This window comes from Mytilus edulis, chromosome 3 (genome assembly GCF_963676685.1).
Source record: "Mytilus edulis chromosome 3, xbMytEdul2.2, whole genome shotgun sequence".
Classification (NCBI taxonomy): Eukaryota; Metazoa; Mollusca; class Bivalvia; order Mytilida; family Mytilidae; genus Mytilus; species Mytilus edulis.
The window spans coordinates 98,605,688-98,620,677 of NC_092346.1; the positions used below are offsets into that span (position 1 = coordinate 98,605,688).

The 14,990-nt window shown below is 31.7% G+C and overlaps 1 protein-coding gene across 2 annotated transcripts in view; it reads right to left on the minus strand.

Moving 5' to 3' along the window:
* The window catches only part of LOC139517916 (uncharacterized), a 33,026-nt gene extending 19,720 nt beyond the window's left edge, over positions 1–13,306 (minus strand). For both annotated transcript variants that reach the window (XM_071309450.1, XM_071309449.1), the window contains exons 1-5: positions 13,201–13,306; positions 8,580–8,872; positions 2,380–2,592; positions 803–1,027; positions 87–305 (exon numbers count right to left, since the gene is read on the minus strand). In XM_071309450.1, the coding sequence (XP_071165551.1) occupies positions 87–305; positions 803–1,027; positions 2,380–2,592; positions 8,580–8,871 (949 nt within the window). In that variant the 5' untranslated portion in view covers position 8,872; positions 13,201–13,306. The remainder of the gene's footprint in view (positions 1–86; positions 306–802; positions 1,028–2,379; positions 2,593–8,579; positions 8,873–13,200) is intronic.
* Between the last annotated feature and the right edge of the window lie 1,684 nt (positions 13,307–14,990).

Genomic DNA, 14,990 nt, shown 5'->3' on the forward strand with positions numbered 1-14,990 from the left:
TTGTGTAGCTTAAGTTAGACACTTCCTATAAGTAAAAGTGATCCTTTCGCTGGTAACTGAAATAAAGAAACGATATAGAAACTTACATGGTGATAAGGGTTCAATTTTAGATCCACACTGCACATCTGAAAAGTCTATACACCTTTGATATCGTTCTGAATACAGAAGTGGGTAGCGACATTCTCCTTCGTATTTGTTAAAGTTTTCACGTGGTCTTGTCAGCTTACAGTCATAATAACGTGAACATATGCGTGGATGTGCAATCTTTGCATCGACACTGGATGCGCAGTAAACGTCTAGTGCCACTGGAAAAAATGGTATGTTTATTATAAAAAAAACAAAAGAAAAATTCTACGCAAAATTATTTTCGAATATGTATAATTATGTGTACATTTTGTAGATTTGAAAAAACAAACTATGCATTGTCCTTAAATACATATTTCATGGTTTGAATGTTTGTATTTAAAAATATTACTAATATACTCAAACATGCATACTTTATATAGTAGCTATTCACATTGATTTAAGTCTTCGTTGTCTTTTTGTATAACAGTTTAATAAATGTATATCAATAGAGGATAATTTTTCGTACTCCATGCGGCTAAATGTCAATGTATGTGGACAAAATCGTCCTTACAACATGTTTAGATATTATTGAAATTACGAGGATATTTCACCCTCGCCCTTTTTTTGTTAGAAATAAAGAGTATTTCTGTATTCTTTCATTGCTTACTTTCTGCGTCTCCAAATCTTCATGACATAATTTTCAATCTCCAATTAAAATCAAAGTTCAGTTACTTACTTGGGTCTAGATCGAGTGTACACTTTCCTTGAATAGGATCGAATAACATTGTGTCTGTGCACGTCTTAATTGCTTTTGTTTTATTATTGAAGCATACAAGGAAATATTCCGTAAGCAGACGTCCAGGATATGCCTTTGCTCCATTTGGATGCCCTTCACATCCTACTTGTTGTGACTCACATGGTGGACAGTTTGGTCCTCTACACTGACTCAGTTTGTAATCGCCTATAATAGATAGATTAGTGAATCATTACGTTATATATAATTAACCTGTTTGGCAGCAATGTTGCATCATAACTTTCTTCTTAGGAAAAGGTTATATTTCACTTACTGTTTGGCGGCAATGTTGCATCTTCACTTTCTACTTAGGAAAAGATTATATTTCACTTACTGTCCGCAATCGTTGAGAAGCTTAAATAGCGATATTAGTTGGATAAACTGAAATCGGTGTAAAAATTCTTGTTTTATTATAAGAAATCAGTGTCAAAAAATCTTTTTTTTTTTTACTGGAAATCAGTGTAAAATCTTTTCGAGATCTGAATTAGAATGTATTTCAATTACACAGCGCCTAAGCTACTGCCATTCATGTGACATACGATATAAAAAAAATCAACATCCGTATTAGTTTAGGCAAGTATTACTAGTAATATCATCGTGTTTATTACCTAGCATTTGGTGTTAATATGGTCTCTTTCTAATAAGTCACTTCAATTTTTGGCAAGTTACATCCTTTCAAATAATTTTGAACGTATTGAATTTTTTTTGGCCTGGAACTGCGTCACTTTTTTAAAATTGAGTGTGTGTTGGTTGTTTAACGTCCACTGGCAAATATTACATGCATCTCGTTCAACACATTAGTAATTAACACAATCGAGTGGTACCGTAATATGGGCTGTTCGTGTTAAATGTCGGAACAATTCGAGTTCCACTTGGTAAGATAATATTGGATAGAAATTTTTCTTTCAACAGGTCACCTACAGACCCCTCAAAGAGTTAGTCACAAGGGTTCTTAATGTGCAGAGAGCGCGGCACTCTCTTTACAAGGGGGGTCGGATTATACATTCAGACAGGACGTGGCTGCGTATTTACAAATGAAAAATGAAAAGATCTATTTAAAATTTAGATTATTTGATATCGAGCGTTATACAATAGAATGTCGTTATGACAAGTAAATTTTTGCACCAAATGGCCTAAATATATTTCCCTTTCACACAAAAAATAATTTCTACAAATTTGTTGGTTAGTTTTTAAAAGTAAACGATGACATCACAAGCTCTATTTTTTGCTAGTTTTACCTTCTAAATTGGAGTGGGTGAATTTGTGGTCTGGCACCTAAACGTGTAACAGCTGACCTGGTCGTTCAAGAAATATATTTTATCGCATTTGCTGACCAATGAAATTACAGAAAAATAACATAACTTTATTACTAGTATGTCTTTCATTCCTATCGGGTTTTTTTTAATTTGAATAAGAAAAAAAGTGCTAAATATAAATAAATATTCAAATCATAGACTTCATATCTTATTTGACGTATAGTCTTTCCATATCTTATTTACCTAGATATTAAGCATACTTACATGGCGTAACCGGTCTGTATCGTTCTTCACATTCTACATACTTATAGTCATCACATGTTAAAGTATCAGTATTGAACAGCTGAGGATATGGACATTCCTTCAAGTATGGCGTTCTTTTATTACCAAAATCACTACAGTCATAATATCTTGCACAGTTTTTGTCATGGACTAACTTAGCTCTGGGATACTGAGGACAATATGTGTCTACTACATCTGAAATATTAGAAAAATATACTCTAAGCTGTTGGTACCTCAAAATTAAGATCAACGTCTAACAGCTCACTTTGAGAAGTTAGAATAAACAAGACATAGTACTTCATGCAAATACCTACCATGTAATTCTAGTCTACAGCTTCTAAGTATATTATATAGCATCTACTGTAAGAAAACTATCAAAGATACCAAGCTTATAATCTGGTACCCCAGACGCACGCGTGTGTCTTCATAAGACTCGTCAGTGGCGCTTAAATAAAAACAGTAGGAAGTAAGAGTAAATATGAACAACAGTTTTGAATTCAGAAGTACGACTTAGACCGTTTATGTCTAGGGTAGAAATACATGTCTTTTTTTTACTTTTGTTTGGACGAAAGACAAGAAATGGCTAACTTATTTAAATGTTCGATTCTTTGATACAGTGAGATATAGCTACAAATTTGATATTTTTATATAGAATCTGGTTTTTAATATAGTATCCAGCCATTTTATTTAATTAGAATAACTTGAATTGTAAACAATGAACTTAAGATAAAAACCAAAGGGACAGTAACAGATAGAAAGACACAAATATGCCAAAAGCAGGGAAAACAAATGAATACATTTTAGGAAAGCTGCCAGAGGTTGATATAATCAAGCTACTTGTTTTTCAGTTGTCATTCTAAGATATGAATAGATTTTTTTCTTTTTTATAAATTGTAGTTCATAACACAATGTAACAAAGTTAACAAAATAAGAGACTATAAATCATAGAATTCAAAGCAAACACAAGCTACATTTCCAAAATGCAAGCTAACTGGGAAAGGAGTTGTACATATTTCTAATTTTGTTACTTTCCACATTGCTATATGTGCTACTATATATTGTGTCACTTTGAATATAGATAAAATTATATTTCATATCTATTTTGCTAAACTTCAAATCACTACTTGATATGACTTCGATGTAGTATAAATTGCTTTATTTTTGCTTTCAAATTCTAAAATACAACAGGAATAATGTGATATACTATTTCAATAAAAACTACCTCTACTGAATAACAAGATTTACCTTTTGAACTAGGCAAACTAAATTTTGATAAACTTCATTTACTTACATCTCTCGTAATCTAAATTGATATTCAAGAATACTATCATTAACTCATTAAATAAAGCACTTGCAAATTAATGACGGAAAACAAACATAAATTGTACGAACGTTCATATTTTGAAATTAGTCATGATAGCATACCAGTGTAAGAATAGAATTTGATTGGGTTGGGATTAACATGTTTAACCCCACCACGTTCTGTATGTATGTGCCTGTCCAAAGTCAGGAGCCTGCCATTCTGTGGTTGTCGTATGTTGCTGTGTTACATATTTGTTGTTCGTTCATTTTACTACACAAATAAGGCCGTTAGTTTTCTCGTTTGAATTGTTTCACATTTTTCATTTCGGGGCTTTTTATAGCTGACTATGCGGTATGGGCTTTGCTAATTGTTGAAGGCCGTATTGTGACCTATAGTTGTTAACATCTGTGTTAGTTGGTCTCTCGTGGAGAGTTGTCTCATTGGCAATCCTACCACATCATCTTTTATTATATTGGAAGACTTTTTAATATGTCATTACTGATGGGTAGACACACGATGACCATTATCGATACACAATATTTAAATGTGAAGTAGTTATCGGGTCCATTGTTTGACATAAACTGTAAAAATCACAATAAAATGTTAGAGCTGAAGAATCTCTCAAGAATCAAAGGACAAGAATGCAATTACCTACACGTTACCGTAAGGTTTCGTAAATAAGCAAGAACCATAATCTATAGCAAGCTGTTTAAAGGTCATAAGTATGGAGAAAAACGTAGGAATTCTTAAGAGAATACCAACGGCCTGATTTTAATTAAAACGAAAAATGATGACGGTTGACAGCAATCAATCACAATCAATTACTTACAGGCTCCTACGCACATGAAGAATGTGCCGGGTTCAAACATTTAGTCAATGTTCAACATTTGTCTAACATGGGATAGACCAAATCGAACTGAAAACAAGTCAGTTGAAAAGGGATATACTCATTAAATCGAAACTGAGCAGAAAAAAAGAAGATGTGGTATGATTGCCGATGAGACAACTCTCCACAATTGACCAAAATGACACAGAAATTAACAACTATAGGTCACCGTAACACCTTAAACAGTGAGCAAAGCCCAAACCGCATAGTCAGCTATAAATGGCCCAGAAATAACAATGTAAAACAATTCAAACGAAAAAACTAATGCCCGTTAGTATATGCAAATTTTGACATTTTTGAGACTGTGTGATAGCGATAATTCTATTAATACTGGTCAATCTATGAGACTTCTGGTTTTATATAATAAAGTGTCATATATATATATATATATATATTATTGCTCGAAAAGACTTTTTTTAATACCCTGTAAGTAATAGTATTAGTAGTACATGTCACTTATGGCATACTGACTGTTGTCCAAATCGGACAGGACTACTAAAATAGTAATAGCATTATTATATCATGTAATATTATAGAATGTTGGGGTTTTTTCTTGATAGTTTTAGAAATCTGGCGGCTGTGATGATGATGATGATGATGATGTCACAGAACTTTGACGAACAAATTCATACGAATTTAATCCGCTAAAGGAAAGAACAAAAACGAATTTACTACCCAAAAGGAAAAAGCAAGTCCGGATTTAATCCCCGAAAGGAAAGAAGCCAGAAACTGTGGGTTGATTTTCTAGATGGTGCCAATTTTATAATGGTATTCATATTCTCCATTTTTCTCGAGGTATAATATTGTTAAATCATTTTAAATGACATTTTGTTTTCACATTTGAAATGCTGGATGACATCTCTGACATAATTTTGTTTAATATTAGAAGGTATATAAGTTAATTGAATTCTAAATTATTTATTCTATACGTTTGATCTTATATCATATCAACTTTAACTTTTATGACAACACAACACCTTGTTTGTAGACGTCGCTATTTGTTCAAATTAATACTTACTAACACTATATACATTCGTAAATGACATATTTATACAATACTGAAAAGGACAAGTCAGTATTCAACCAGAATTAACTAGATCATACACATTTAACATATTTTTTTAAATAGATATCGGGGCGTGTGGCGTTTGTGCCAATTATAAAACTCGATTTTGTTTTTTTCAATTGCGCCAAAACAGTTTTTTTTTATTCGTACCAATTTTTCATTTTTCATTTTCATTTTCATTTTCATTTTTATTTTCATTTCATTTTTATTTCATTTTTATTTCATTTTCATTTCATTTTTAGACCCGATAAAAGAACAAACAACGGACCTTTTTTTTTCTTAGATCAATTAAATCATTTAAGAACGTAAGGTGCATTGTTGTTTCCCATTTTTTGTTGGAAATAGTTGGCTATCTTGTTCCATTTGTATATATCTAATGAATTCAAGCGTATTCGGATGATTATCTGGTGGACGGAAACACGACCCCTATAGAGCATATTAAATTAGTACTATTTACAGTATGTATGAAGGGAAATACTATAGAAGTTATAAATGTAAGTTTCTAGATATATTCACTATGTTTATGACGTTTCTTGTGAATTAAAAGCAAATAAAATAGGGAATACATCTAGACTGTCAGTGTCGATATATATCTTGTTGGTTTAATTGATCTATTCGACAGTTACATGTACATGCCACCTATTGATATAATTACTGCACTCGTATGCTGCAAAATATTAATATTATTACACTTTTATACTTAAACATATTAATGCAGTGACACAATTATTGACCTTATAACGGAGAACAAAACTATAATATTTCAGGTCGTGACCTCGTTTACCACTATTGATGGCTACGGAAACTTGTACAAATGAATGATATATGGTCATGGTATGGCTCCATTAACATGTTATAATGATCACTTAATCTACAACACTATAGGCATGATTTCACTTGTCATTACTAAACTATTCAACCATAATCAATATGCATACCCGTAGCCAGGGGGATTCGGGGGGGGGGGGGGGGGTTCGTTCGAATCCCCCCCCCCCCCCATTTGAAAACAAATAATGACTGTTAAAGTCAACGTTCTGTTCGAATTGTGACTGTTAAAGTCGAGTTTTTGAGGCAAATAACCCCCCTTTGGAAATTCCTGGCTACGGGCCTGATATGGATGAACAATATTGTGTTTTATATAAATACACTTCCCAAGTACAATTGATCTATATATATAACTATAAATATGTGTACCAAAAATCGAAATTCGAAAAAGTTTTATACATCAACGTGACTATTTACACATATACAAAAAAACGAAACAAACCTACATGACATAATGACTACTAAACAAATTACACTATGTTTTATCACAAATCAAATCTACATGAAATAATGTTGGCCTAAGGTCTTATATAAAGTACAGAGCAAAAATAACAAGAAATATACACCGAATACCAAAATCCTTTAAGCTATGACAAAAAACCAACAACACTACTCCAAAACGTGTCCATGTAGAATAATTTTTTTCCTAAAATTATGAAGAGCCAGAATATATATAAAATCACACCATGCTCAAAGAAAATCGTTTCCAAAGGAACGTTATACTCCTGCATAATCAGCAATTCTGAAGGGAAAGGAGCTGATGATGGGTTTTGTTTGCTTATAAAATATGGAAGTCGGTACAAAGTCGGCTATCTTTAATATGTTATTCGTTTTTGTTTGTTTTTATTGTGCGCTTTCGGGTTTTATTTCTTCCAGAAAGTTTGGGTGTAGGTGGTAAGCGTTGCCTGTTAAACTGCTGGATTCTATTTATTACCGACAGTTATCAATTTATTTTCTTTTACATTTTTTTAAGACAATATGGTATTTACATTTTATGAGCACGCTAACACCATTTAATGTCCACAATTAATAACTTTCTGTCGTAAAATCACGATTTCTTTTGTTACAGAACACCATTTACATAACGCAACAAAAATTTATATTTTAATTGATTAAATACTACACAAAAAACACTTAAACTGTATAATTTTGTAATTATATGTTTACTAAAGCCATGATTTTTTCATTGCATTTGCATTGCAAATAGTTTTACATCATGATTTTGGGTGCATTACAACAAATATCATTTAGGGTTTTTTTTCTTAAATATTTGTTGTTTGAAAGATGTTAAACGATAATTTTATGACCGTAAAGATACACATGGATGCCTAAACTGAATTTGAAGTTTCTAACACAAATAAATGAGAAAATACCACAGAGGAACTTTAAACCATTAGTCAATGACCGGTGAATACCACAATGACGGAAAATAGGAGGCGAACAGTAAAAGTCCTGAAAGCCTACTCTGACAACAATAATGAGCAGAACAAACCAGAAAAAATGAGTGAACTCAAGTGCTCCTGAATAGAATACAAATCCTGATCAACCATTGGCACCCGTCATTTTGTTCGTGGATGTGTTTGGTCTAGAGTTTCTTGTGTAAGGAATTTGTTCTTATGATACAAATGGTGCAATCAGAAAATAATTTATGAATAGGAAAAGGGAAAAGACACAAACATATAGTCACTTTGTTTTTCGTTCATTGTTTTTTCAAATGAATCAAGCCTTTGGTCACTAGTATCTCGATTGAACTGTTTTACATTTGTAATATCGGGGTCTTTTATAAATGTGTTTTTCTCATTGATGAAGGTCGTACGATGGCCTATTTTTGTGAACTCCTATATCATTTTGTCTCTCGTTGTCTTGTTGTCTCATTGGCAATTATATCACATCTGTCTTTCTCTATATAAAGATATGTATTAGTTTTGTTATAAGATAAACATCGTTCATCAAACACTCATTCACTGTAGATTACTTCAGAAATTAAAAGATTTTGCAATTGTTCTCTCTGTTTAAGATTTGCCAATGGTTCCTCTCTGTAAAAGATTTGGCAATGATTTCTCTCTGTAAAAAGATTTGTTGTGACGTGTATGTACACCTACCTTTGACGGGTGGACAAGGATTACTGACATCTTGAGGCCACATGCAAGTTTTATGTTTCAAATTAAAGTACAAGCCAGCTGGACATTCTATCCAAAATGTCATTTTAATTCCATTGCCACTTTGGCAGTGAATATATCCAGAACAATCCCATGGTGCTCCAACATATACGTCTTTTGATGTACAAAAGTCATTAAATTGAGGATACCTTCCTCGTTTTAATCTAGCGTTCGTAAGTCCATTGATAACAAAAAGGACAGTCAAAACGTTAACACACAAATTCCAAGAACACATTCTACAAAAAATAAAGACATTTGATCAGTAATTCATTTATGTTAATTTGTGAAATGTAAACAGAAAAATAACACAAAGTATTTCCAAAATTTTACAATTCTGAAGTAATACATGTGTGTAACGTAGCAATTTAGACGTTCCGTGATTGTATTTATTGGTCAGACAAAAATCTGTATTATTTATTGTATTTTTTAATCTTAAGTGTGCTTCGAAGTTATTCTGTTATAAAATGCTCTTATGATAAATTTCAGCGTCTATTTTGTTCGTTCTTCATGAAAATGTATTTAAGACACTCTGTGATTCTTAGTAGATGCTTTATTGTAAAAAAAAGTTACTGAAAACACAACTGATTGCTTTGTTAGTGCTACAAAAGAAATTTATATATACAATCATACAGTATATAACCCAAACAAAAATAGAAGGATTGTAGGCGGTGTCATAACAAATTAGGGTGTAATTCGTTTATTACAAAAACATTTTCTGGTATAAATACCACATATATGTCTATTGTACGAAATAAACAGTTTGCATATCGACATTTATGAGTAAGACAACTTTTCACCAGAAATCAATACACGATAAGACTTAACATGAAGTGTTGTAAAGTCATGTTACACTTGAATTCATGAACTCGATGTGAAAAGTCAATCATTGTCTGTATATTTTTTTTAAATATCTCCTAAAGTATTTGAAATATCACCAAAAATATTGAGGGTGATTTGGTATAATATACCACTAGAGACCAAGTGAACACAGGCACTTGTTGAAAAAACCAACCTCTTTACATTACCTAAATGTTTTATTTAAGTATATAGGTATCTTTTTCGGAGACAATTATGTGGAAGTGGACGATGATATTATTAAGGAGTTGTCTGCTTTATGGTCTGGTTGTTGTCGCTTTGACACATTCCCCATTTCCTGTCTCAATTTTATTAATCTTCCATAACACATGACACTTTAAAAGGAAGTGTATGTCATTTTTTGTATACTAAAACTGATGATCAGAAAATGTATGTATTTTTAAAATATAACATATACACTTTTCGAATTTTCGCTGTCTCTGTCAGGAGCATGTCCATTAATATAATTCGTTTTTGTGTGGGTTCTTTTTTTTTTAACTATCTTGCCGTGTTGAACATAACTTTCCCCGCGTCACTTTGAGTGTTGAACATTAGTTTCCCCACGTCGTACACACAAGTTCATTGATATATCTAGTTCTTACACCAATCCAATGTCACCTGTTTGTTCGTACACATGTTTTGTTGTCTTAGGATTAGTCTTGATATAGTTTTAACCACTTGCTTGAATTTATTTATTTCTATAAACTGTTTTGAATCGAACCCTTTTCTTATTAACGTCACTATAAAGACAAATCAAAATGCTAAAAGGACTAAATAATCAAATCAATTTAAACTTACCAAAAAAGTTGTGGGACAACGTACTTTCCGTTTGTTATGCCGCCATTATGATTTTTTTTTTTTAAATCTTATACCCGCTCCAAAGAATGGGAGGTATACTGATATGCCTGTCCGTCCATCTGTCCGTCAACAGCCAGTTTACCTAATGCTTATATGTATTTGACAAAAAAATGGTCATGTATAGAGTTTTTGTTGAATTTTATTACCAGAGCACCCTGCATATAGTAAAAGGCTTTATATGAGCATGTTGTACCGTATTGTGCTCCATTTTAAAATCAATTGCTTATAAATTTTCGTAAAGAGGTGATATCAATAGTAAGCAAAATATTAGAATTCAACTTATTTATTTTAATTTTACGATATGATCTCTCACAAAAATATCGAGTTTGATGATCTGACGGGAAACAACAAGAATTCTTAAATATGATGAGTTTATACAGTAAAGTACAGACTTCTAAGAAATGTTTTGATGAGGCATTAATTAATTCAGTCAGATTTTAAATATACAATGTTTGTCAATAACTTTTAGATATTTTAGTGTGTGATTATTTTATCATTTAGTGTTTCCTTATATATTTCACTTTGATAAATTATATAAAATTTGAATTTGAACATTATGCAAGGAATTTATAGACCACAAATGCTAATTAGGATTGTTAATGTTGACAAATATGTAAAACATAATAACAAGTTATCCGTAGGAAAACATGTCCCATAACCGTTTTAAACTCCTCTAACAAGATAACCGTATACATCCCAATTCAAATATATGTATCTCAGTGTAAAGGGGGACATTAAACCTATATCTGTTAAATTTAATGTATAATATTTTTTTAATTATTTTTTTCCCCATTATTTATTGGAATATGACTGACATTCTGTCCACCAATCAGTCAAAAAGATATACAATGCACAACAGATGCGAATCAAGCTTTTGAGGCGAAGGCCATGGGTGTAGTTAGAGCTAAATTCAATTTTATGCTGAGTTCAGGAAGATCCCTTGAATATATTCCCTTACATCTCCCCTAGATACGTAAATAGATAAATAATCTGTAAAGTAACTAAAGAGAACATACAAAATCAGATCAAGGACAAGTTCACATAAACTATAAAGAATGACACACAAGTTTTATCAAACGCTTTGTTCATAACCAAGGAGAGTATAATGTATCGATCACTTTGCATTATTATCTGTTTGATTGATTGGTTTTGGGTTTAACATTCGTACGATTTCACGACCTAAGCGAAGCGACATCATTGAATATAATAGATATAGTCTAGAAATGGTTCTAGTTAAGTTTTTAAGTCGAGTAGTCTGGTGTCTCACTGATATAGGGACGAACGATGATAATAAGTAATGATAAATGCTCACACTTCTTCCTTGATTTTGGAAGAAATAACCTCAAACCGATCAAAAGATCAATTTCTTGAAATCGACACTTGAATGTGGAATGACCTTTTATCATTTACCATCCTTTTCATGATATGACTTAACAAAACTCAAAAAATATAACAAAGACGAATTTATTAAATCTGTGGTTACATCGAAGTAATAACAACACCCGTTTTCAATCAAAATCCTATTTCCTTTAATATTAAGGATAAATACAACTACGATTTGTTATTGAATCAACTGACGTAAATTGAAGTCGTGCCTGTTGAGAAAACCACAAATGTACAAAAATGGGAGGCATACATCGTAGTATAATTGATTACATCTATTGTTTTAATGATATTAATAAAATATGATTAATAACTAGTATCGTATCGAGATAAATCAATCCCATGTGAATCTACAAATGTATTTATTTGCTATTCAAATGGTCGTCTTAAATATACACGACAAAAATTCTTCTTTGTTAAACACAATCTCATTAATGACAGCTGTTCTATTTATATAATAATGAATGCAAAACGTGTGCAATTGTTAGTTTTTGTGACAATATGTATGCATACACAAATTGTAAGCAGGACAAAATAAACATAACACCTATAATTTCCTGTTTAAAGCATTTAACACTTAAACACGTATCAGGGACAAAGGGTGGTTATTAAGATCAATTCTACAAGGTGTACCACTCATGTGTTTACTTATACTATATGAAAAAAAAGTTTTTTGTCAGATGCCTGTACCGTTATTCAAACTTTGGATGATAATAAGAAGATGTGGTGTGATTGCCACTGAGGCAACTCTCCATAAGAGACCAAATGACACAGAAATTAACAACTTTAGGTCATCGTACTTCAACAATGAGCAAAGCCATTGCCGCATAGCCAGCTATAAAAGGCCCCAAAAGACAAATGCAAAATAATTCAAACGAGAAAACTATTAAGCTGATTTATAGTAAAACATATACCGCTTGATAACTTTTTTTCTGCGGTTTTGCAGTGCAAATTAAAAAACAAAATCTGTACACAATTGTTTCCTGCATTTTGTGTTGCAGAATATTCATGCTCATCTGTCTTATGCAAGGTCATTTAATTTTTAAGCTCTTTTTTAGACCCAGATTTATATTTTCAAAATCCGACCGACCCTTTTTCCCACAATATTTCAAATTGTCGTCTCCTTACATAGACATAAAGAAAGAAGTTGTGCAATCGTCAATAACATTGTTAATTAATATTGCAACTTAACTATGAAGGAAAAATTAAACCAAGTCATCAATTTTCATCAAATATCAAAAGTCTTTCAATCAATAAATTAACATTAAAATTTAATAAATGATGTCATTTCATAGAACACAATTGCCTGCATTAAACCTTTTGAAAACTGCTTTTTAACATTCGAGTGTCTTTATTGTAAACTAGAAGTAAGAATGGATATCCCTGTAACACGCCTATGTCGATTAAATAGATTAAATAATATAAAATTTGATAATTGATTGTACAAATCAAAAAGTAGTTTCCTTACCTTATAAATCCAAATTTATTATAGCTAAAACAAAAAAGTTAAATTTTCCTAATTACAGGTATTACTTCCAATAATTTTCGTGAGGTGACATGGTTGACGAGTGAATACCAAATGACGTATACTACATAGACGGTTTTTATATTCGTTTGTCATGTTATAATATTGTCTTGTACGAATTAATGACATGGTGTTTATCAATGATAATAAAAACATGCATAAGAATATAAGCATAGGTGTCACAATAATAACCATATGTATATATGTACCGACTGCTTATTACAATTTACAGTGTGCATTTATAAAACTAATTTCGTAATGTAGCTGAAGATACTGAAATCAACTTGATAAATAAAGATGAAATCGATTAAGGCGAAACTTTCAACTCATCAATTACATACTACTCCATCAGTTTGTCACGATTAAGAGAAAAAAAAAGTAAATGGTAATGAAGCGATTCACTTTGATATAGCTCCGAACTGAACAAATTAATAATGTTAACTTTTAGATTTGCAAGGAATTCAATGAACTGTGTATAAATAGACAAGAAAAAGTTAAATGAAGAACTTTAAATTTAAGTTGCACTGTGTCGTTTTTCTCGTGGAAGCGTTCTCGTGTTGAGTGCTAGAAGACATAGGTTCGTTTCACTGCCAAATAATTGATTAGTTTTGCTACTTGTACGCTAATAACGCAGAATTTCTAAGACAGAGCATCAAACTTGAAGTCAGATTAATGAGTTCGGAAACGTTATATGTCTTCCTGTGACCTATTATATTTAATGCGTTTCCCTCGGTTTTAGTTTGTTACCCCGATTTTGTTTTTTGTCCATGGATTTATGAGTTTTGAACAGCGGTATACTACTGTTGCCTCTATCTATTACCGTGTGCAAATCAGGATTCATAAAGACATTATCTTTATTTGAGATCTGTACGAAACCTGTTGACATGATGCAACACTCACTTTTTTGTGGGGTAACATAAGGAAAGTTTGCGATATATTGTAATTGTTGACAATAAGCAATCATTGAAGGTGTATTCATATCGCATTAACATGCTCTCGTTCAGATATGCAAATACTTTTCAAATTGACATTGAACACAAATCAAACTTCCTATCGTTAATTATCCATTTTTAGATGGTGACGTTCCATTGTCACCATCTTACGGTGTTTATATATCTCAACTTGTACGATTCGCTCGTGTATGTAACAATGTTTTAGATTTTAACGAGAGAAATTTATGTATTACTGAAAAATTATTACACCAGGGTTTTCGATATCACAAACTAGTCAAAACATTTACTAAATTTTATCATCGGTATAAGGACATCATTCGGAAATATAGCTCAACATGCAGACTTCTTATACGTTCAGGTATTTCACATCCAATTTTTTATGGAAATATTCTTTATAAAGCACAAAGGTGTCCGTATTCACCTCAAAAACTAACAAAACCTTTGAATAGACTTATTAAGAAGGGATATAGTTACGATACTGTTGTCAGGTCATTAAAGATTGCATATTTTGGCGTTAATATTGATTCACTTATAGGGTCTTTGCATCGGAACTAAACACATTTATTCAAAAACCAGTTGTTGGCATGACACGGGTTATGTTCTTCTCATATATGTTATGATGGTATGATACTAAACCCCTAACGGGAAGGATTGTGCCTGATGTTCATATGATGAAATCATAATCTTTCAGTCAGTTTAATTGAAGTCTGGAGCTGGCATGTCAGTTAACTGCTAGTAGTCTGTTGTTATTTATGTATTATTGTCATTTTGTTTATTTTC